The following is a 25,001-nucleotide window of genomic DNA, read 5'->3' on the forward strand; positions in this document are numbered from 1 at the left end:
TCCCTAATCCCATCATAGTGATAAGGCATCATAGACATTCCAGGGTGAAGGCACAATCCACCTTGTGAGGTCCAACTGCTGCCATGCAGACACTTGTGCTTTTACATGCACAGGAAGGTCACTGAAGATAAGTGTTTTACATCCATGGTCAACAGATGAGATGACCATGAAATGAACACCAGTGTATGGGTGGAGCAGCTTATCTATTCAGTCTTCTGTACTAAACAATATCACCTTGCCTTATTTACTAACACATACAAGTGCCTCTAAACTTAGACAGTTTCCAAGTCATGGAACTGATGAGCACTGAGCTCCTTGAGAGAGCTCTGGATGACGGATTGGTAGAACTAAGTCATAAAATCCATCCAAACAGCATTAACAAGTAAACAGGTTTTCTTTTTTTTTTTTTTTTGAGACTGAGTCTGGCTCTGTCGCCCAGGCTGGAGTGCGGTGGCCGGATCTCAGCTCACTGCAAGCTCCGCCTCCCGGGTTCACGCCATTCTCCTGCCTCAGCCTCCCGAGTAGCTGGGACCACAGGCGCCCGCCACTTCGCCCGGCTAGTTTTTGTATTTTTTAGTAGAGACGGGGTTTCACCGTGTTAGCCAGGATGGTCTCGATCTCCTGACCTCGTGATCCGCCCGTCTCGGCCTCCCAAAGTGCTGGGATTACAGGCTTGAGCCACCGCGCCCGGCCGTAAACAGGTTTTCAAAGCTCTCTACATGCAAACTTATACAATTATCCCTTTAATTTTTATCTTCATATATACATACATGATCTACTTGTTTCTCAGTATAAATAAAACTGTATGTTCTTAGTTAACGGTCTCTACCAATTCATTCTATTTATCTTTCTGAGTTGAAATACTGCATTTCATTGGGACACAAAAAAATATTTGACTAAGATTACTCTGGAAAGGTGAGTAGGTTGGGTGATTGACTGTAATTGACAGTTCTGTGATTTTGGATAACTCCCAAAGGACAAAATAAATGTGTGTTTTATTTCACATATAGACAATACACATTCCTACTACTTTTTAAAATTAATATGTGAACGGAAATGACTTACTACAAATTTATTAAATACACATTTCATAAAAAAAGAAGGAAAAACATGTTAAAAAGAAAAATAGGTACATTTTATTGTGTGAAAAGCCTCAAACCCATTCATACGACTGTGACTTTGTTCCAAACTTTTTGAAAGGGATGATTTCATAGGTTCTTAATTAAGTTAAAAACTACATTAAAATAGGTTTTTATTTTATATTCTCCCCACAGGAATAACTTAATTTGGGATGGGGAGCATTGAAGGGTGCAGGATGTAAAAGGAAATGACACATTTTTTTAAATGAAGAAAAAGTTCAAAGGTACCCTGCTTGATACAAGAATCAAATATAGAAAGTGAGGAATAAAACATAACCACAAAACATACTTATAACTGCATATGACAAATACAGAGGATTTTTAAAGTAACATATTTTGAAAATATTAACTAGTAATTTGAAAAGACAGCATTTGACAGGCCAGTACGAACATACCTCGAATGCAGGAACACAGGTTCCCCATAGGAAAAATCAAAATCAGGAAAAATCAAAGCAAAAAGGTTCAATCTGCTCTGACCTTCGAAAAACTCAGCACAGACAGTGGCACTTAAGACCAAGGGCAAGAGATCCATAATCCCATCACCATGGTGATATGGCATCATAAACGTTCCAGGGTGAAGGCACAATCCACCTTGTGAGGTCCAACTGCTGCCATGAAGACACCTGTGCTTTTACATGTACAGGAAGGTCATTGGCGGCTCAGTGTTTTATTTCAAAAACTGAATCCCAAGTCCACACATTATTATTCTGTGCTTCTTAAAATAAGTTATGAGATGGGAAATAGGGTATCCCCAAATATAGTCAATAGTGAGAATTTCAAATTGAAGAGGGGCACAACTGATATGTTGAGAACAAACAGAGATTCCACTCTGTTTTTCAACTTTTATGTTAGATTCAGGGTGTACATGTGCAAGTTAGTTACCTGGCTATATTGTGTGCTGCTGAGGTTTGGGGTATGAAAGATCTCAACACCCAGGTACTGAACACAGTACTCAGCAGTTTTTCAACCTTTTCCTTCCTCCCTCCCACTCCCAGCAGTCCTAGTGTCTATCGTTACCATCTTCATGTCCATGGGTACTCAGAGTTTAGCTCCTACTTATAAGAACATGAGGCTGGGCGCGGTGACTCAAGCCTGTAATCCCAGCACTTTGGGAGGCCGAGACGGGCGGATCACGAGGTCAGGAGATCGAGACCATCCTGGCTAACACGGTGAAACCCCGTCTCTACTAAAAATACGAAAAACTAGCCGGGCGAGGTGGCGGGCGCCTGTAGTCCCAGCTACTCGGGAGGCTGAGGCAGGAGAATGGCGTGAACCCGGGAGGCGGAGCTTGCAGTGAGCTGCGATCCGGTCACTGCACTGCAGCCTGGGCGACAGAGCAAGACTCCGTCTCAAAAAAAAAAAAAAAAAAAAAAAAAAAAAAAAAAAAAAGAACATGAGGTGTTTGTTTTCTGTTACTACATTAGTTCACTTAGTGGCTTTCAGCTCTAGCCATTTTCCCTCAAAGAACATAATTTCATTCTTTTGTAGCTGCATAGTATTCCATGGTCTATATGTACCACATTTTAATCCAGTCCACTGTTGATGGGCACCTAGGTTGATACCATGTCTTTGCTATTGTGAACAGAGTTGCAATAAACATAGGAGTGCACATGTCTTTTTGGTAGAATAATTTGTTTTCTTTTGGATACATAGTCAGTAATGGGATTGCTGAGCTGAATGTTAGTTCTATGTCCTTTGAGAAATCTCCGAACTGCTTCCCACAGTGACTGAACTAACTTACATTCCCACCAACAGTATATAAGCATTCCCTTTTTTCCTTAAACTTGCCAATATCTACTATTTTTTGACTTTTTTTTTCTCTGAGACGGAGTTTTGCTCTGTCGCCCAGGCTGGAGAGCAGTGGGGCAATCTCGGCTCACTGCAAGCTCCACCTCCGGGGTTCTCCTGCCTCAGCCTCCCGAGTAGCTGGGACTACAGGTGCCTGCCACTGCACCCGGCTAACTTTTTGTATTTTTAGTACAGATGGGGTTTCACCGTGTTAGCCAGGATGGTCTTGATCTCCTGGCCTCGTGATCCACCTGCCTCAGTCTCCCAAAGTGCTGGGATTACAGGTGTGAGCCACTGCACCTCATCTAACTTTTAAAAAATCGCCATTCTGAATGGTGTGAGATAATATCTCATTGTAGTTTTGATTAGCATCTCTCTCATGATTAGTGACGATGAGCATTTTTTCATATGTTTGTTGGCTGCATGTATGTCTTCTTTTGAGAAGTGTTTGTATCTTTTGTCCATTTTTAAATGGGGCTGTTTTTTGCTTGTGGAATTAAGTTCCATATAAATTCTGGATATTAGCCCTTGTTGTATGGTGGTTTGTGAATAATTCCCCCCATTCTGTAGGTTGTCTGTTTACTCTGTTGATGGTTTCTTTTGCTGTGTGGTGGCTCTTTAGTTTAATTAGGTCCCACTTGTCAACTTTTGTTTTTGTTGCAATTTCTTTTGAAGACTTAGTCATGAATTATTTCCCATAGCCCATATCCAGAATGGTACTTTTGAAGTTTTTCTTATAGGATTATTGTAGTTTGAGGTCTTAAATTTAAATCTTTAATCCAACCTGGGTTAATTTTTGTATATGGTGAAAAATAGGTGCCCATTTTTGGGGTTTTTTTTTGTTGTTGTTGTTTTGAGAGGAGTCTTGCCCTGTTGCCAGGCTGGAGTGCGGTGGCACCATCTCAGTTCATGGCAACCCTCTGCCTCCTGGGTTCAAGTGATTCTCCTGCCTCAGCTTCCCGAGTAGCTGGGATTACAGGCACATGCCACCACACTCAGCTAATTTCTGTATTTTTAGTAGAGATGGAGTTTCACCATGTTGGCCAGGCTGGTCTCCACCTCCCGACCTCGTGATCCGTCAACCTTGGCCTCCCAAAGTGCTGAGATTACAGGTGTGAGCCATCATGCCCACCCAATAAGGTGCATTATTAACATCTAAAAAGCTCAGGGAAGACAGCTTTCACCATATTTTTATTTAATTTACAGTTTTCCCCAGAATATTTGGAATAGATTCCTCCATGAGCCAGAGAACTTGCAATGTTCACTGCAGTGTCTTTAAGTGGCAGTAGCAGCTGTGGGTTGAGAACACAAAAGTCTTCCACTCTTCCTTTTAGAACCAGCAATTAATGGTGCTCTGTGTTTTTATTCGGCACTGGGTAGGGGCATCTGGGTGCTGGGCATGGCACCAGTGCCCCATGAAGGAGGGAGCCAGGAAGCTCCTTTCTTCCTTCTCTAAAACCTTTTTTTCTTTATGTAGATCCAAGTTTCTAGCCTGCATCATTTTCTTCTCTCTGGATAACTTCTTTTAACATTTTGACAGATCTACTAACCGTAAATTTGTGTTTGTCTGAGACAGTTTTTATTTCTCTTCACTTTGGAAGGATAATTTTGCTGGATACAGAATTTTAGGTTGGTGGAGTTTTCTTGCTTGCTTGCATGGGTTCTGAAGAAAAGTTTGATGTAATTTTTATTCTTATTCTAACGTGTTAAGCCTGGTAAAGCCCAAGGTGGTTAGACTCTGGTGAAATGGTCTCCCTGGGACAGGCTTCTGCTAAGGAGAATGGAACGCCCTGGGTCTATTTCAAAGTAGCTACTTTTCCCCTTCCCTGTGGGAAGCGGGAGGGAATTTTTCTCTGATGTTTGCAAGAGCCTCTGGCAGAGCTGTTGGAGGTTCATGAAAGTGTAGGGCCCCCTAAGACTGGGCTCCCTTAATTCTTAATTCTCAAGTTTACGTACACGGAGCCTCCAGCAGTTTGTCATTTACATTTCAGTCTTCCCACTGTGGTTCTGGCTCCAGTGGCCATCGTCCGATCCTGTTAGGCTGGGACTCACTGCCTGTCCAATTTGGGGAACAATGGTTTGCCCTGTTAACCTCAAGTCTCTGATGGATCTAAGAAAAGTTAATTTTCAGTTTGTTCAAGATGTTTTCTGTTGTTGTTGTGAGGACAGGAGTGACAGCTTCCAACCTGGAAAAAAGAAGTCATATTTGGGTTTTGTTTCAAAATATTTTTCCAATTAGAAAGAATGATGCCTCACACACTTCTATACATGTCTTTTGATGCAGCTGTGCACGTGTTTCTGTTACCCTAAGAGCGAAATACCTGAGTCCTAAATGTGCTGTTTAGAACTTAAGTATTCAATGCCAAACACAGTATCCCCTCCAGCAGTAGATGAGAGTTATTGTTGCTCCAGATTCTCTCCAACACTTGGTGTTCTCAGTCTTATAAATTTTAGCCGTTTTGGAGGATGTGTTATCTTGCAGTGATGTTCATTTGCATTTGCATGAATATTAAGAAAGTTGAACACATTCAAATATTTGCTTCTATAAAACACATGTTTATGTCTTTTACTTACTCATTTTTCTCTTAGTTTTTTTTTGTTTGTTTTTTGTTTTTTTGAGACAGTCTCGCTCTGTCCCCAGGCTGGAGTGCAGTGGCGCGATCTCGGCTCACTGCAAGCTCTGCCTCCCGGGTTCATACCATTCTCCTGTCTCAGCCTCCTGAGTAGCTGGGACTACAGGCACCTGCCACCACGCCCAGTTAATTTCTTCTATTTTTAGTAGAGATGGGGTTTCACCGTGGTAGTCAGGATGGTCTCGATCTCCTGACCTCGTGATCCGCCCGCCTTGGCCTTCCAAAGTGCTGGGATTACAGGTGTGAGCCACCAAGCCCAGCCCTCTCTTAGTGGTTTTTAAGACTTCTTTATATATTCTGAATGTGAGCTCTCTGTCAGTTCTATGTGTTCATAGATCTGTTCCCACTCTGCAACTTGCCTTGTCACTTTCTTAGTGGTATCTCTTAATAACAGAAATTCTTAATTTGAATACAGTCTAATTTATCAATTTCTTCCCTTAAAACTAGGGCTCTTTGTGATCTGTTTAAGAAATCTGTCAGCAGGGTATGCAGCTTCTGTCTTCCCAGTGTATAGACCTAAACATCAAGGTTGAGAATAAACCATTCTCCCGGGGCACGATGGCCTCCAGGAAGCACCGCCTCCTCCCACCATCTGCCTTTCAGGATGGGCCTCCCTGGTGGCTGTCGCTGGGACTGCAGGGGCCACTGGGCATATCTGAGGCTCTGACATAAGCGAGATTGTTCTGGGGCCTGTGCCGCCCAGCCTGTTCCCCAACAGCTTCCTCTGGAGGCAAGGGGCCTGGCAGGAGCTGCAGGGAGCCAATTATCCCTGAGGCAAGCTGGCTGCAGATGACTGGGAAGACAGGTTTTTCACCGGCAGCCGAGCTCTGGGGCGCATTCGCCACACCAGGACTTGGGACTTGAGGACCCAGAAACCTGCCAAACCCCACACCTAACTGGGAGCCCCACGTGCTGCCTTCTACCAAGGGAGATGGCATTTTCTTGGCAACTGAGGGGGGAAGCCAAGTGCTGAGGTGTGGCCCAAGGAACGGCTTGCCTCAGGACCTCCCAGCCCTCCTCCTCTGCCTCCCAGGGGCCTCTTGTCTTTACACATGGAAACCTCCAATGTCTGTCCCAGGGCTCCAGGTTAGGGGTCAGTGCTAACCCCAGCCCAACTTCCTCTGGGAAATGTGGGGTTCTCCTTGGCGCACTCGGGCCTCTTTCTCACAGGGCTTCCCAAAGGGAGGCATCCAGAGGAAGACAAAGGCTGCAGTCAGGTAGACCCCACCAGGCGCTCCCGCCATCTCTTTCCATCAACATCGAAAGGCAAGCTGACCACCCCCAATGCAAGATGGACATTAACCCTGAGTGACTAGCACTCAGCTCCCAGGCTGGCCGGAATGCGGCGGGGTGGGGTGGGGTGTGGTGGGCTGGAGAGCACCTGGTGGGGTGGGTTTCAGGTGCTGCTTGCCCAGGGCTCAGCTCTATTCCTCGGGGCTCCCCCAGCCAACGGGCCCACCGACGCTCTGGGCAGCCCCAATAGGTGTGTTCTACCCCAGCCAGCTGTCAGCCATCTGCAGCTCCTCCCTCACTGCCCTACCCTGGAGCACCACGGTGCCCAGGGCAGGCTGCGGAGACCTGGCTAGCCCATGGTCTGCTCATTCCTCACTAGCTGTTGTGGCAGACACAAGTCTGTGCCAATGAGCCGAGCCAACCAGCCTGCAGCCCTCGGGAGAGGGTCAGGCGCAGGCAGGCCTGGTGAGCAGGTGTGGAGATGGGTGCTCATGTGCGGGACGTTTTTCATGAGCAGGTGGAAGGAGAATGCAGAGGGGACCAGTGAAGGAGAGTGGAGGGCAGGACAAGGTGGGGCTGGTGTTAGCTGGGTTGCGTGTGTGGGCCTGGCAAGGAGCCCGGCATGGGAGCAGGTCCCAAGGAGTGCTAGGTTGGAGCCAGGACCATGGGCCTCACAGTCATAGAAGCCTCACCTCAGGGCAGAAGGAGCTGACAGACTCGGCTGACCAGAAGGGGAGCTTCCTGTCACCAGAGGATACAAAGGTACCACTAGTGAGTGGCCCAGACCACAGCGCTCTGGGACCCTCAAGGTGCTGGGCTTGATTGAGGTGGGCCCAGCCCATGGGGACCCCACAGGGAGAGGCTGGCCTCTGAAGATGCTTAGACCTGGTTCAGCGTGGCCAGACCCTGACCCAGCCTGAGGTCAACACTGGCTGCTGCCCTGGGGGCCGAGTCTCCGTCTCGCCCTGTGATGTGGTGCTCACACTATGGGCCAGTGTCAACCCTTTGCCCACACCCTGGGAGGCTTGTGTGTCCATACTCATGGCTGAAGGCCTGCGGTGGGGGTCTCTGCGTTGGGGTAGGTGGGTCCAGGGTGCATGGCCCCTGGGATTGTTCATCATGAGTGCCACTTGGAAGGTGCTGGAGTCTCACCCTGTCCTCCAGGACCCAGTGTTTTGGGGAGATCCGGTGCTGGCATCTTGGCTGGGCGAGGATGGTGTCTAGGAGGGACCGTTGGGAGGGAAGAAGGGCATCAGGGGGCCTGGTGCTGGGGTGGGTGGCAGGAGAAGCCTGGAGGGCAGTGGCCCAGGGTAGTGGCTGAGCAGGTGTCAGGAGGGAGACAGGTGAGGTCTGGCCTCCCTCCCGCAGCCAAGCCAGGGTCTGGGGTGTCCTGGGGTAGGACAAGGCCCAGGTCAGAGGCAGAGCTGCTTGCCTGCAGGGTGGCCACATCCCGGCCTGGTGAGCGCCAGCTGCTCAGTTCTACGGCCCTCTGCTGCCCTCCGCCGGCGACCTCTGTCCCGCAGGCCCAGCCATCTTCGGGGATGGCCCAGGCCGCTGCCTACCTGCAGGTCTGGACAGACCCTCAGAGCCCAGGCTGGGAGGTCTCAGGAGCCAAGACAAGGTTGAATCCCATTTGAGGGCATCTGAAGGAGTGAGAGCCTGTGTCAACTCCCTGCCCAGCCTTGCCTCGGCCAGCGGCTCCCAGGGGACTCTGGTGGCTAGTGGCTAAAGACGACAAGAGTGGCTCAGAGAGGCTGAGCTGCTGTGTAAGGTCACACAGTGAGCAGAGGCTGAGACAGCAGCAGGAGGATCCTCGGCATGGCCACAGCCCAGGGACAGGAAACCCCTCTGCTAGGTTCCCCCACCAAGTAGCTCCCATTCCCAGCCCTAAGGGCATCTCAGGAGAGGGTATGGGGAGGGTCCTATCTGCCTCCTGCTTTCTCCCCCAACCACACCCTAAATGGATCCCAGGTCCCCAGCCCCTCCCACCAAGGGAGCCAGAGCTCGGGGAGAGGCCCTTCAGGGCGGCTGTTTCTCCATGTGCTGCCGTCCTCTGGACACCGAAAACCAATCCCATCCATCTTAATGGCATTTAATATGCACAGTGAAATTGGCAGCCACAGCCATGGGGGTGTGCTCAGAGCGAGATTTACAGGCATATGCCACCAGGCTTCGCTCATGAGTGGCCTCCTGAGTCCCAGGAGACATGTGGGGTGGGGGTGCAGCTGGGTGAGCCGTGGTAGCAGAGACCTGGGGAAGGGATATGGGAGGTAGGAATTGGGTTAGGCAGGGACTCAGGGGAGGCTGAGGCCTGGAACAGGGAAACTGAGACCTAAAGGAGACTGGGACATTGGGAGTCAAGGCTTGGGAAACTGGGACATGGACAGGTGGAGACAAGGGGTTTAAGAATGAAGATCTGGTGCAGACCTGAGTTGGAGCCTAGCTGCTGCTGGCCCCACGTGGCTGCAGAGTTTGCTGACCCCACCGTGGCTGGAGAGTGTGCTATTGATACCGAAGGGAAGTGCCAGGATGGGAAAAACATGGTCCATTTAAATGATACAGAAGCGGGGAAGGGAAGTGCTGGGTAGAGGAGAGTGTGGTCCCTGGCTAGGGCTCCAACCCCATGGACCTAAGTGAGGACAAGCACATCCTGCCCAGACGTTGCATTTTGCGTGACCAACCTGGCCTGCCACACCCCTCCTTCCTGTGCCTATAAAAATCCCTGAGACTCTAGCAGGCAGACACAGGCAGCTGGATGTAGAGAGGAGCACATCAGCGGAAGCACACACAGGCGGCTGGACGTTGAGATAAACACACTGATAGGCACCGGCATGCTGGCAGGCCACCGACTGGGAGAACCACGCGGAGTATGGCTAGGCAGTCAGAGGAGAGCCCGGCCGCTCAGCAGCTCCACTCCAGGGAAAATCTTCCCACTCCACCCCCTTCTGGCTTCCACTCAATAAAACCTTGCACTCATTCTCCAACACCACATGTGATCTGAGTCTTCTGGTACACCAAGGGAAGAACCCCAGGAAACAAAAAGCCCTGTGACTAACACAAGCCGCCCTATAGACGGCAAACTAAAAGAACCCCCATAACACAGGCCCACTGGGGCTTCAGTTGTAAAAATTCACCCCTAGAGACTGCTGTGGTGTCGGAGCCCCAGAGCCTGGCCGTCTGTAAGCTCCCCTAGAGGTTCGGGCAGTGGGGCACTGAAGAAGTGAGCCACTCCCCTTGTCGCACACCCTGCAAGGGTGACAAGCGAACTTTTCCCATTTCACTGGCCCAAGGTGGCTGGACAGTGCTGGCCCCACGGTAGCTGGAGAGTGCACCGTGCTCCCTGGCTTTCCTCCTGATGTACAAAATGGGTTAGTGGGTCCTGGGGGCTGTTCCCACAGTGACGTGGTGGAGGCTGACCCTGACAGCCACCCCTGCTGAGCGCTCAGTGAATGGTGGTCACTGTCACGAAGCGCCATTGCTGTCCTCCATCAGTGTCTGTGGGGCTGGGTGACTCTTGGAGGATGCCTCCAGCAATGTGGCACTGCCACGACAGAGGCCGTCCACCCGTCTGGGCTTCCTGGTGTGAACAGATGGACGGATAGGTGGGCCTGCTGCGTGCAGGGAGCTGAGGCTGTGTCTTCACCTATGGGCTAGGAGGCCATGCAGGGCTCGGGGAGAGACAGCACTGTGGCTGGGACAGAGCCCATTTGATGAGACGCCCTTGGTGCCCCAGGCCTCCCTCCCAGCTCCTGCCCCTCCAGGACATCACCCAGAGCCCCCAACCCTGTTTTTTTGGGGGAATGGGTGTCTGTGGTTGCTGTCACTTTTGATCCCACCCATCCCACAAGTTGCTGGCGGGACACATGCAGGAGGCATCTCATGGCTTTTCCTGGGATCTCTGAATCCGCTGAGAGCCGGGAGCCACACACAGCCTGCCCAGTGTCCTGGGAACTCACCCTGTCACTGCCACTTGTCCTGGATCACCCTGGGGCTCACTCCTTGCCGTTCAGACCCCTGTGAGGAGAGCACTGGCTGTGAGTTGCTGTGTGGCCAGGGACGGTGAGGCAGGACCTGGAGTAGATCCATCACAGAGAATTCTTAATGAAATGGGAACGTGTCTCCCAGGAAACGCACAGGGGCCTGCAGTGATAGAGTGGCCTCAGGTATGTGCACAGCTGTGAACACGCCTTCCACAAAGGGCGGTGGAGTGCACATGCCTCACACACACTGTGGGGCAGGGCAAATATCCCACACAAGTTCGTGCTTGTGCACCCGTGGGCGGGCTGTATCTGCACGTGTCCACATGATGTGTGTGTGCACACCTGTGTCACTCCTGCAGAGAAGACAATGGAGGGAAATATGCCTGAATCTCCCCTCTAGGTCCCTGGCCTGGATGCTGGGATGTCAGGCCAAGTTATTGTCTCCTTTATTCTTTCCCCTATCCACCATGCTGTCTACCAAAGCACGCCTTCATTTTATCATCAGAAATAAAATGCAGAGTTTCAAGAAACCCATGGGCCAACTCCTCTGTGCCCTGGTGTTGGCAGGGGCAGTGGGATGGGATACATAGGGGAAAATTAGCTTTGTGCGGCCATGGGGCCAGGGAGGCCAAGCGCAGCTTGCTCAGCACCTGGAGGTACAGCAAGTACCAACGACAAAGCCTAACTTGACCGCGGAAGGAAAATCAAGGCTGGGCATAAGGACTGACCACAGACTCACTGGGAACACTGTCCACTGACGTCAGAGCTGCTCACAGGTGAGCTTGCCAGGGAGCCCGGCTGCCTGTGTTCAGAACAACCCTAGTAGGCAAGCACGGGCCACTTACCTGACTCCACTTGGAGCCCTTCCCAGAGTGGAGACAAAGGCCATGAACAGGTCTGGAGGCACTCCCTGCTAGCGCCCCCCAGGCCTGGCTAAACAAACCTCAAATACGCCAAAGAGCCTGGCTCCAGTGGCCCCTGCTACACATCAGCCTCAGGGGGATGCTCCTCTCCAATTGGCCCTGACTGTTCCACATTACAAGATAAACTACAGAGTTATCTCATGGCATTATTACTTTGTAAAAAATGGTGAGTCTTATTTATAGAAGAGCAATCGATGCAAAAACATTAGCACGTAAGACTGGAGTCCTCCAAGTCCTGTCTTCCTCGGTTCCATATCCTTACCCCTCCCATCTACATATGGCCTGCATGGACAGACAGCTTCACACACTCAGTCTCTTCCCTCCCCACGCATCAGGGATGTGTGTCCCTGTTACTGACATGCAGGGAGGGGCTCATCATCTTGGGCACACCCCATGGTACTCTGAGCCCATCAATACCTATGGTGGACATTGAAGGAATTCCCAGGTTTTCTTTTTCAGGAGCCCTGGCTCGGGCCACTGCCTGGGAGGGCAGAGATTGGGGTACAAGGGGACTCACTAATGGTGCCACCTTGTACTCAGAGAGCCAGTCCAGGGAACCAGGCAGGCCTGGCTCTGACTGTGCCGCTGGGTGACCACTGGCTGAGACCTGGGCTAAAGCGCTTTCCACACCAGCCAAGGAGACAGGCTCTGCCTGAGGCCTGAAGCCCTTGAAGTGCTCTGGGACAGGAGAGCTGCAGCCTTCAGTTGTGATGTGCACAGCACCGTCTGTCCCTGTTCTCGATCCAAGGAAACTCACCTTGGCGACCCTGCTGGAAGGCACAGGTTGCTGACATTCTGACACCTGGGAGGGGGCTGGTGGGAGCCCCCGATGCCCCCAATGCATGGACCTCCAGCAGAGCATGCATTTTGAGACCTTTGGTTCAGGAGCTGGGACTGATGGGGGCCCTTGGGGATTCCTGTGCTGCTGGAGGAAGACAGGGGCATGGGGGTGTCCATGGCAAAGAAGTGAGGGGGTCTGCCAGCCCCCCACTCTTACCCTGTGGGCGGCAAGCCACCCAGGTGCTGAGGCAAGAGATCAAGGGCACGAGCTGTTCCAGTATAATAAAATACATAAAATAAGAATAGTTATACTAAATATAGATAATAGGATTATATATGAATATCATTAATCATTAGTGTGTAGCAATCACTCTTTCCTCCAATATTATAATAATCGTTGCTCTACAATTACAACCTAGGAAAAACCAGGCCATACAGAGATAGTAGCTGAGGGGACATAGCGAGAAGTGAACAGAAGACAAGAGTGTGAGCCTTCTGTTACGCCCGGGCAGGGCCACCAAAGGGCTCCTTGGTCTAGCGGTAACACCAGCGTCTGGGAAGATGCCCATTGCCAAGCGGACCATGGTCTAGCGGTAGCGTCAGTGTCAAGGAAAAACGCCTGCTACTTAGCAGACCGGGTAAGGGAGTTTCCCTTTCCCTGGAGGAGTTCAGAGAAGACTCTACTCCTCCACCTCTTGTGGAGACCTGACATCGGTCAGGCCCGCCCGCAGTTATCTGGAGGCCTAACCGTCTCCCTGTGATGCTGTGCTTCAGTGGTCATGCTCCTAGTCCGCCTTCATGTTCCATCCTGTACACCTCACTATGCCTTCTAGATAGCAGTAGCAAAATCAGTGAAAGCACCAAAAACCTGAAATGAAGAAATAATGGCGTAGGCTGTGTCCTCTCTCACTATCTCTCCGCCTCGGCTGCCAAACAGGGAAGGGCCTCTGTCCAGTGGACACATGACTCACGTGACCTTGTCAATCACTGGAGATGGCTCACACTCCTTACCTTGCCCCTTTGTCTTGTATCCAATAAATATCAGTGCAGCCAGGCATTCGGGGCCACTACTGGTCTCTGCGTCTTGGTGGTGGTGGTCCCCCAGGCCCAGCTGTCTTTTATCTCTTTGACTTGTGTCTTTACTCCTACAATCTCTCGTCTCCGCACATGGGGAGAAAAAACCGCCAACCTGTGGGGCTGGACTCTACATACCCTGCCCTGGCTAGAGTCTGGCAGGCTTGAGGGTGAGTCTGGGGTGCTGGTTTCACCCTCTTGTGCCAAAGTCTCCCTGTGGCTTTATGAACTGTCTCCCTGTGCCCCCTGAGACCCTGGTTCTCCCTCACCAGCCTGGGTCCTCCTCATCTCAGCTCAGATCTCACCTCCTCTGGGAAGCCCCCAAGTCCTTGAGTGGGTGCCCAGGAGGCACCACCACTGCTGAGGCTACAAGCTCTGCTGGCACCCGGCAGGGTACACAAGGCCAGGTCAAGCTCTGGAGACAAGCTTATCCCTCCACATCAGGGACTGCCCACCTTGCAGAGAGCTGGGTCAGCCTGAGGGGACCTCAGGGGATGGCCGGGCACCCCCCACCCACCCGAAGAGAGCTCCACCTTCACAAGGGTGTCACTGGGTCCACTCCAGATGCACGCACGGCCTCAGATGGGCTGAAGAGAGGGTGTGGCCAGGACATGGGATGACCATCCTGGGTGGCTGGCCTAGCGTCACCAGACATGTGGCTCCATTAAGCATCTCGACTCCACAGGAGCCCATGTGGTATGTCCTCTGACCTCCCTTCCACCTCTGACAGGGGCGGCCCTCTGAGATTCTGACCGTGATCTGTCAGCCCGCCTGACAAGGTTCTTGGTGCTTGGCCATCACAGGCCAAAAGTGAACATTCAGTCTCCAGGAGGGCACCAAGCCCCAGGCAGACACCAGGCCCCAGGACAAGACGAAGATACAAATGGACATCAGGCCTCAGGTGGATATCAGGCTCCAGGTCTACATCAGCTCCCAGGTGAATACCCAGTCTGAAAGTAGACAGCAGCCACCAGGTGGACACAAAGTCTCAAGTAGACACCCAGTCCCCAGGTGGACACCAGAGACTGGGCAGCCTGATGAGGCTCCAGGCGGACACCAGACTGCTGGTGGTATCAGGCTCCCAGCTGATACCCAGGCCCCAGGGAAACACCCAGGTCACAGGGAGACAGCAGGAAGCTAATACACCACCCAGGTAGATATGTAGGCCCCTGGTGAACATCAGACCTCAGCTGGACACCCAAGCCCCAGGGAAACTCCCAGCCCCAGACGTGAGGTCATCAGGTCCCATATGGACAAGTACACCCCAGGAAGTCATCAGGCCCTGGTGGACACTGAGACCCCAGACGAATATCCAGTCCCGGGTTGACACACAGGTCTCAGGTGGACACCAGGCCCTAGGAGCACTCCAGGCCCCAGCTGAAGATCAGTGCCCTAGGTGAATGCCCAGGCCCTAGCTAACTGCCAGTCCCCAGGATTTCATCAGGCTCCAGGTTTTCATCAGGCCCCAGGTGGATACTAAACCGTAGGTGGACATCAGCAAATGCCCAGCTCCCAGGTCAAAACCAGGCCCCTGATGAACACCCTGAGCCCAGGTAAACATGAGGCTTCAGGCCGACATATGACTCTAACTGGACACCAGGCGCCATATGGATAAAGCCCCAGTGAACATCAAGCCCCAGGTGCACATCTAGGTCCCAAGTAAACACCTAGGCTTCAGAAGTCCAGACATCAGGCCCCACGTGGAAATCTGGGTCCCAGGAAGCCCTTAAGCGCCAGGAAACACGCAGGCCTCAGTTGGGTATCCAGTCCCAAGTTGATACCCAAGCCTTCCATGGCTCATGTGGACACAAGGTGCCAAGAAAAAGATCAGGCCCCAGCTGAGATCAACTCCTGGGTGGTTCGCCCACGACCTACCTAAATACCAAGCCCCAGGTTTACAGAGGGCCCCGGGTCACATTAGGCTCCAGGTAGACACTGGACTCCAAGTAGACTCAGACTCGACTAAAACTCAACCCAGACACCAGTCCCCAGGTGGAGAATCTAGGCCCCAGCTGGACATCAGTTTCCAAGGAAACACCAAGCCCCATTTGGGCATCTAATCCAGAGGTGGACATCTGGCACTATGTTGACACATAGGCCCCACATAGATACCTACTCCACAGGTGGACATGAAGCTCCAGGTACATAACCAGTCTCCAGGTGACTATCAGGCCCTGGGTGAACACCCAGTTCTAGATGAACATCGAGACCCAAGTGGATAGCCAGGCCCCTGGAAAACATCAGGCTCCAGGTGGACACCAAGACCCATGTGGACAACCAGATCCAGAGGTACATCAGGTTACACACGGACACCCAACCTCCAAGTGGATCCTGAGCCCCCAGTTGGAAACACCAGTCCTCTACAACCGAAAGGTAACATATTATCTGGTCAAATACAACAGAGTAATCTCCCCATAAAATATGTAGGATGGAGAGTTCTTGGATGATGAAAGCCAGGGCTAGGGAAACTCCCCACCCATTCTCCCCAGGACAAGGGCCAGTGCATGAGAACACCCCCCCTCGAGGTGGACATAAGGCCCCAGTGGACACCAAGGAGCCAGGAAAACATCAGGCCACAAAACAAGACACTGGACATCAGACACCACGTTGACACCAGGTCCGGGGTGGACACAAGGTCCCAAGGGGACTCCAGTCCCTGCATAGACATCAGGCCCCAAGTGGACAAATTAGGTCACAGTTTGGCACATAGGAAGGTCCAAGGTGGACACCAGGCCCCAGTTAAATATCAGGCCCCAGGTGGACAGGAGGCCCCGGGTACATACCAGGTCCCAGGCCAAAACCAGGTCCCAGCTGGGACATCAGGCGTCTTGGTGTATGTCAGGTCTCAGATTGACACACAGGCCCCAGTGGAACACCAGGCTCCACTTGAACTCCAGGTTCCTAGTGGATGTCCAGGCCCCAGGTAAATATGAGGCCCAAGGTGAACAGGAGGCCCCAATGGACATCAGACCCCAGGTAAGCGCTCAGTCCCCATGTAGACATCAGGCCCCAAGTAGACACCAGCCCCCAGATGGACATCAAGCCTCTGGTCTCAAGCTGTACATCAAGCACCAGGGTCACACCCAGGACACGGCTGGATGCAAACTCATAGGTGGACAGTTGTCCCATAGAGGATACCAAGGATTCGGGTGATCATCCAGCATCAAGGGGAACATAAGGCCCGATGTAGGCAGCAGGCACAGGATGGATATCAGACTCAGGTAAACACTGAGGCCCCAGGAGGACAATAGGCCCGAGGTGGTTACCCAGTCCCCACCTAATTATCGATCCTCATGGGATGGCATGCTCCACATGGACACCAGGCATCAAAGAAACGCCTAGGCCCCTGGTGAGTGTCAGGTCCCACAGGGACACTCAGAGACACTCAGACCAGAGCTGGACCTGTGGCCCCAGGTGGACACCTGGGACCCAAGTGGATACCTACACCTCAGGGTGACATCAGGACCCAGAATGCCAGGCTTCAAGTGACCAGCAGGTCCCAGGTGGCTTATGAGGCCCCAGGTGGGTATCAGGAACCAGGCTGACACCCAGGGTGGCACAAGGCCCCAGAGAAACAACAGGTCCAAGGTAGACATAGGCCCCAGGTGCACACCAGGTCGCAGGAGGGTATCTAGGACCAAGGTAAACAACAGCAACCAAGTAGATACCCACACCCCAGGTAGAAACCCGGCCCCAGGCAGAAACCAGGCCCCAGCAGGACACCAGGAAGTTCTGCTGAATATAGAATCAACATATGATCCAGCAGTTCTACTTCTGGGAATCTACCCCTGAAAGTACAGTCTCAGAATATTTGTACCTCCATGTTAATAGCAACAGTGTTCACAATGTTAATAGCAATAGTACTCACCATGGTCAGAAAGTGGACACAACTATGTAACCACCAATGGATGAAGGCATAAACAAAACATTGAGGCCGGGTGTGGGGGCTCACGCCTGTAATCCCAGCACTTTGGGAGGCCAAGGCGGGCAGATCAAGAGGTCAGGAGATCGAGACCATCCTGGCTAACACGGTGAAACCCCGTCTCTACTAAAAATACAAAAAATTAGCCGGGCATGGTGGCGAGAACCTGTAGTCCTAGCTACTTGGGAGGCTGAGGCAGGAGAAAGGCATGAATCTGGGAGGTGGAGCTTTCAGTGAGCTGAGATTGTGCCACTGCACTCCAGCCTGGGCAACAGAGACTTCATGTCAAAGAGAAAGAAAAAAAAAAATGTAGTATAGATACACAATGGCATGTTACTCTCAGCTATAAAGGACAAAAATTCTGACACATCCAACAACATGAAATACATTATGCTATGTTAAACCAGTCACAAAAAGACACATACTGTACAATTCCACTTACACGGGGTACCTAAAGTTAGAGACAGAAAGAAGGGTGATTGGCAGGAGCTGAAGGTGGGAAGGGAATGACCAGTTGTATAATGAGCTCAGAGTCTGTTTTGCAGGATGAAAAGAGTTCTGGGACTGAGTGCACAGTGCCATTAATAGGCTTAACAACGCTGAATGGTGTGCTTAAACATTAAGATGATAAATTTCATGAGTATTTTAACACAACTATTAATAATTTTTAAAATAATTTCAAAAATATCCCCGATGATTCTTATAAAAATTCCTTTAAGAACTTCATCTTTGCTTTTTTTTGACCTTGAAAAAATCTGATTTAACTTTCTGAATCAAAAAGAAGTATTTCATGTTAAATTTAGACTGTTTAGCTTTCCACTATCTCAAGATACTTTCCAGATACTAACAGTACTCAGAACTGTGTAAAAAGTGAACAACCAGTACCATGTTTTAACAAAAAAAGTTTAAATGTAAGACTAACTCTTGGGGACATTACTAAACGTATTTCTAAGAAACCCTCCTCAAAGGTCAAAGTATTGGTAATTCTAATTTAAAAATTTATAATTTGTAATTACTGGAAATTTAAGTAACAATAGTTTCAAGAGCTAAGAATCAGATTGCTTTTTAACAACAGAACTTTTTTTTCCCTGAGGGATTCATACTTGACAACAACTCCAGTTAAACCTAATACTCCACCCAAATCCCAAATTCAAATGCATTATTTCACCTTGAAATAGTAATATTATAAAATGGAATTTCTAAATTACAATATATATATATACATAATACACCATTTTAACTGTCATATTTATCAGAATTATTAAATCAAAAACATATTCCACATTCAAGACACAAATGATAAATGCTCTTTCATTGTTTTAAGAGTCCATTCCATTCTTTGTTGTTTTCTACTCCCACATTTTAAAATTATGATCAAATGACCAAAGGCCAAGTCAACCCCATATCCCTGAACCCAACTGCCAGTAGGTACTGGCCCTACATACACGTCCTTTAACAAGCCCCGTTCTCAAAATGCCGGGGGTATTTATATAAGAACTTATTCCAAAGTGACTCTAAAATCCACATTCCCAAGATCTAGTATGGGCTATTCATGTGTTCTGAGACATCTCCAACATGCAGGTAAACTTATCTGTCCAAATTGAGGCAAAACAGACAAAAAACACAATATTAACAGAAGCTACACAATTAAAACTAACCTTTTGCTGTTTATTTAAGCTAATTATGTATTCTTATAAAACAGAAACCCTCAGGTCAATAATGTCTTTGATTTTAGTCACCCCCAAATTAAGCCTCCTCTTTCAAAGCCATTATTAGTTAACAAAAGTTTTAAAATGAAGAAAAATATTTTTTCCAGAACCTGTATTTTGTAATTAGTATGATACAATTTCTTTTTATTTTTGAAACTTAGAAATAACTCATATATGAGTACTATTTCATATTTTTTTTCAGATACCAAGGAATACCTACAGGATTCATAAATAAGATTTTCTGACACTGGCAGGGAAGTCTGCTAACATTTACAAAATACCAAAGACTCCTCTTTCAAACTTCAAAGATGGCTGAGAATTAACAGTTATGATTAGTTTTTTAGTACAAATAAAAAATTTAAATCTTGATTTTTTTTTTTTTGGCCAACATTTTAAACAGTGAAATTTTACTCTACTTCCAGTTTTCAAACCAAAACTAACAAAAAACTAACGAAAATTACCCAACTAGCAATAAGTCCCGTATTCCAACGTTATTTTTAAACCAATTATAACCTACTGCCAGTAATTATTTGTAAGTACCTGCTTCTTTTATTAAGCACTGGTCAGTTACATAAAAGAATAATTTGCAAGAATGACACTTGGCAATGGGTCACCTTAATGCTTCTGGAATAAACAGAAGCATTAACAAAACACCAGATCATAAGCACTTTTAAATCTGTAATTTGAATTACCAAAATGATTTTTAAATGTTACTTTTCCACTGATACATTGTAGGGAGTCTAGTCCCAGCTAACACAGTTGATTTTAAAATACAAATCCCTAAGCCACATAGTAACGGAATACTACACTTGTGCTTTTTATATCATATGGAAACAGCTCCAGGCGGAGCACAAGGAGAAACCTGCCAAATCAAAGTACAGTAAATAAAGTTCCTCTATGTACTCCAGTGAGAAAACCTTAAAAATAAAAATCAGACCACCTACTGTTGCCCCCCAACCCCAACAAAAAACACCCAAAACATTTTCGTTTTGAACCTAACATTTCCCTAAGATGTTCACAGGAGAAGCTTTAAGGTACTTAAAGCTGCAGCAGTACAGTTGAAAGCGCCACACTACAGAGGAAATGCTCTAAAGGGTTCAGCAGCTGTCCACCTATCCCGAACCACCCCCCATCTCAGTAATATGTAAAAGCTCCTGTTTTTTTTTTTATGCTAATAAAGGCATACTACCTAGTGTGCTAAAGATTACAACTAGCAGCATTAGAGTAGTAAAGTGAAAATAGGAAGCCTACAGGAATGATCTAAATGACCACTTTGAAGAAACAAAGCAGCAGACAGGACCCTTAGCCCTCTTGTCTATGTAGGGAAGCAGTTGAATGAAACTCAGATTTACCCACATTAACAAAAATTTAACAAAGCTTCCCCAAGACACCAGAATAAAACTTGACCTTTCCAGTCTAAAAGGCAGAGAGAGGCCTCTACCACGTCCTGAAGTTGAATGAGTTCAAAGATTGGCAATAAAGGAAAAAAGAAAGCATTACGGGTGTGATGCCAACAAGCTTTGGAGTTTTTTTTTTTTTTTTTTTTTTTTTTTTGAGACGGAGTCTTGCTCAGTCGCCCAGGCTGGAGTGCAGTGGCCGGATCTCAGCTCACTGCAAGCTCCGCCTCCCGGGTTTACGCCATTCTCCTGCCTCAGCCTCCGGAGTAGCTGGGACTACAGGCGCCCGCCACCACGCCCGGCTAGTTTTTTTTTTTTGTATTTTTTAGTAGAGACGGGGTTTCACAGTGTTAGCCAGGATGGTCTCGATCTCGTGACCTCGTGATCCGCCCGTCTCGGCCTCCCAAAGTGCTGGGATTACAGGCTTGAGCCACCGCGCCCGGCCAGCTTTGGAGTTTTTCGAACAGTCACACCAAGTTTCTCCAGCACACGGGCACCCTTTTCCTGGTACCTTTGTTGGGTCATCCAAAAGTTGTCTTTGTCTTTCATGGTATCTGCTAGAACTGCACCACCCAGGAATACCATGTGCTTTCTGCGGGGTGGGTCTCCAATGCAGATTTCAAATTTAGGAAGTTTTTCCACATCACCCTTTAAAACTCCTTCTAAGTAAAGCTGTTTAAGTTCTCGTCCCAACGGTTAAGGCAGGCCAGGATACATAGCAGACCCTCCAGAAAGCACAATGTATTTGTAGGATTCAGATCTGGTATCAGTGTCAGCTGCCTGAATGGTGTTAAAAAGCAATTCAGCAACACCAGCTCCTTCAACATTGATCAAATAAGGCTGAAATAAAATTTCTGGTGCTTCAAACCTCTCTCCCCCAATTTTGAAGATATGTCCATCTGGGAGTGTATCTGATTCAACCAATACTTTGGTTTCTAAGGCCAGTTTCTGCTTTTGCTCAATATTATATTCCACGTAACACAGTTTTTCTTTAATCGTGTGAACCGTTTCAAAACCAGCAGGGTGGTTGAAGGCATATCTTCGCAATAGAAGCAACTTGCTATCTAGTTATCCCTCCCAGCAATATCCAGTCTCCTGGTAAGATGAGGGAGAGAAAAACCTTCATATATTGGGCAAATGTGAGTCACACCATCTCCAGAGTCCACCGCTACATCAGTCAATAAACCTTGAGCGTACAAAGTCAGAACTATCTGGATGGCTGCATATACACCAGAAAATTGCTAAGTTTCAAACATTACCTCTACAGTCCTCTCTCTGTTTTGGTTGGGTCCATAGGACGTTCTGTGAGCAAGATTTTACAATTTCTGGTATCTATATTAAGTTTCTCTGGTCCAAACGTGTAGTCCCACAGGTGTTTCATGTCATCCCAATTTCGTACTATGCCATTTCCCACAGGGTAGTTAACTTCTAACATTGATCGTAGTTCGCTTACCTCATCACCAACCGTAAGATCTTTGTTCAATGTTTTCCACTTTGGTGGTTGATCTGGTAACAGGTCTTCCAACCAAAGCTGGGAAGAGGTGTTCTGGAAAGTTAGAGCCTGCACATCCACACTTCACAAACCCGGTGCTGTTGCCGCACACCACCCGCTTCCCGTCCTGGCTGTCCATCCTCCGCCAGGCGGAGAGCCGCTGCCACTGCACAACCGACAGCGGCCGCCGCTCCACCGTTTTCTCTTCTTCCTCCTCCCTCTCCATCTTTGCTTTCAAATAAGTGGTCTTAATTCGTCCTCCTATGGAAAAAGTTTAAATCAGTTTATTATAAATATATCTAAACCATTAATTTTGGCAGCTTTCAGGAAAAGTCCAGCACTTCATTTATACAAAGTCTACGAGGTCATAGAGCTCTAATCTTAAGTCGAGACATCCATTCAAGTCTTTGGCACAATCCCTCGCCAGTTAGAGCACATCATGCCTGGATATGCCACTGGTGTTCCTTAATAGAACGTAGCTTCAAAAACTGGGCGATTTCTGCTACAGTCATGCATTCTTTAACATCTTGTTTATTAGCAAATCTCAGCAATCCAGCTTTTCTTAGGTCTTCATGTGCTAACATTTTAGAGTTCTTCTCTAGTTACAGAAATCCTGTATCTATACTATCCACAACAACTATTACAAACTCTGTGTTAGTATAGTACGTGTTTCAGGAACAACGAAAAGATTCTTGGCCACCAATATCCCACATTAGAAAACGTGTATTATTAATCGCTAACTCTTCCACATGACTTTCTCTTATAGATGTATGTACAACTTCATTCATAGAAAATTGGTAAAGAATGGTAGTTTCCCCTGCATTATCCAGCCCAACAATGAAAACTTTGTGCTCCTGGTGATTGAACAGTCTCCATGTTCTGGTGAAGAAAATTCTCATTCTCGGGCACGGACCCCCGCTCTAGACACCCGGGCTTCCTGGCCTCCCCCGGCTCAGGCTGACGGGAAAGAGAGAGAGGCACTGAAGCCTCCATCTCTGCTGCTGCTCAGGCGCTGGCCGCGGCCCGCTTCCAGGGAACCGGAGGGAGGCCGAAGCCCAGGTCGCCCTGCCGCGTGAGAAGTCCCGCCGCTGTCGCCGCGGCACTCGCCTGGCTCGCGGACATCGCAGCCAGGTTGTCTGCGACGAGCATCGCGGGCCAGCGTCCTCCCCCAGCTCCTCTCGGGCAGCTGCACCAAAGTAATTCTTTTCCAACACACAAGGTCCTTTGCTTACCTAACAGGACCAAATGAAATGAAAGCATGTTAAAACTAATCCACTATTCAAACATTACAAATGGAATTCACACATACAAAGTTGAATCCATGCCACTCTATACATAACGATGCAATTTTCAACATAGTTTTCTGATAAAATGTCAAGCGTCCTACATAATCAAAAAACTATCAAGATTTCTCTTTCCATCAATGAATCTGGCCTATTAAAATAACACAATAAACATAACAGACCATGTGATAGTTTTCCAACATCTTTCTATCTATAAAGTTTGTATAAGATTAAATCTCACAAGAAGAAAAGTAAATATAAATAAAATAGAAAAGATGATTTAAAAATCAAAACACAGATCATATAAGGGCTTGTGTGAAACTTACAAATGCTTCAACAAAGAATTATAGTTTGAGAATTTTAAACTGTTCACATGGTATGCTGTGGAAACAGCATATACTGTTAGAAATGTGACAATGAATAAAATGATCGGGTAATATAAATGAAAAATGGCCTCGAACCGGTGGTAGTAAGTAACCAATGTGGAAAACTGGATGGAGAATTAACTCCATCCAGGGGCAGGGGGCGCAGAGGAGAGACAGAGACAGACAGAAAAATGACAGACATAAATCAAACAGAATAGAGAACTCAGAAATAAATTCAAGCATTTACAGTCAACTCATTTTTAACCTAGGCATCAAGAATACACCTTCCAGAAGGGCAATCTCTTCAATAAACTATGCTAGAAAATACCCAACACCCACATGTAGAATAAATCTAGACAACTATCATAAACAAAAATCAACTCAAAATAAAGATTTAAATGTAGGACCTGAAATTGACACTATCAGAGAAGAAAACATAGGATAAATGCTTAATGAAATTGGTTAGGACAAGGAGTTTTCAAATAGACATCAAAAATACAAGCAACAAAAGCAAAAATAGACAAATATAATTACATTAAACTTAAAAGCTTCTGCAAAGCAGAGGAAGCAATCAGTAGAATGAAGAAACAATCCAGATAATGGTAGAAAGTATTTGCAAACTATACATCAGACAAGCGGTTAATACACAAAATACAGAAAGACTTCTCAAACGCAAAAATACAAATAATCTAATTTAAAAATCAGAAAAAGATCTACCCAAAACCTTTGTCTCCGCCATCATTATTTCCCCAACTTGTTTTCCTAACTGCCTTCGGCCTCCTCCCTCTCGCCACCCTTTTTTCTCCATCTACCCCCCCAAAACTTTTTCCCCACCATTTTTCCCACACCATCCCTTTGCAAAGCCCTCTCTACTTTCCTGCTCACCACCCTTTTCCCCACCAGCGCTCTCATCCCCGTTTTGCTCCTCCATCTACCCAAAACCATTTCCTCCCGTTTTTCCCAAAGCCTTCTTCCCACTCCTGCGGCTCACCACCCTCTTTTCCCCATCCACCCAAAAACTTATTTTCCCCCCATCTTTTCCCCACCCTCTGTCTGCAACGCCTTCTCCTGCTCGCCATCCTTTTTTCCATTTGGCACTCACCACCCTCTTCACCCCTCCACCCACCCCAAAACTATTTTTTCCCCTCCTACCACTTCAGCTGCTGCTGCTGTCTCCGTGGCCGCCACCAACCGAGGCGAGGAGAGGTGGGATGTCACAGGCCCCAGCCTCCAACGCAGGGCACTTAGCTCTCCCATCTCGTCCTCTAGCAGGACAGGAATAG

At 48.3% G+C, this 25,001-nt stretch overlaps 1 protein-coding gene and 2 pseudogenes across 1 annotated transcript in view; all 3 read right to left on the reverse strand.

The window, feature by feature from the left end:
• The window catches only part of LOC112632393, a 30,092-nt gene extending 17,602 nt beyond the window's left edge, over nucleotides 1–12,490 (reverse strand). The window contains exons 1-2 of the mRNA XM_025398103.1: nucleotides 12,454–12,490; nucleotides 11,619–11,636 (exon numbers count right to left, since the gene is read on the reverse strand). Coding sequence (XP_025253888.1) covers nucleotides 11,619–11,636; nucleotides 12,454–12,490 — 55 coding nt within the window. The remainder of the gene's footprint in view (nucleotides 1–11,618; nucleotides 11,637–12,453) is intronic.
• An 8,505-nt stretch (nucleotides 12,491–20,995) lies between these two features.
• LOC112632394 lies at nucleotides 20,996–22,209 on the reverse strand (annotated as a pseudogene).
• Nucleotides 22,210–22,435: 226 nt separating this feature from the next.
• On the reverse strand, nucleotides 22,436–22,969 carry LOC112632395 (annotated as a pseudogene).
• Between the last annotated feature and the right edge of the window lie 2,032 nt (nucleotides 22,970–25,001).

The sequence above is a fragment of the Theropithecus gelada genome, chromosome 10 (genome assembly GCF_003255815.1).
Source record: "Theropithecus gelada isolate Dixy chromosome 10, Tgel_1.0, whole genome shotgun sequence".
Taxonomy (NCBI): domain Eukaryota; kingdom Metazoa; phylum Chordata; class Mammalia; order Primates; family Cercopithecidae; genus Theropithecus; species Theropithecus gelada.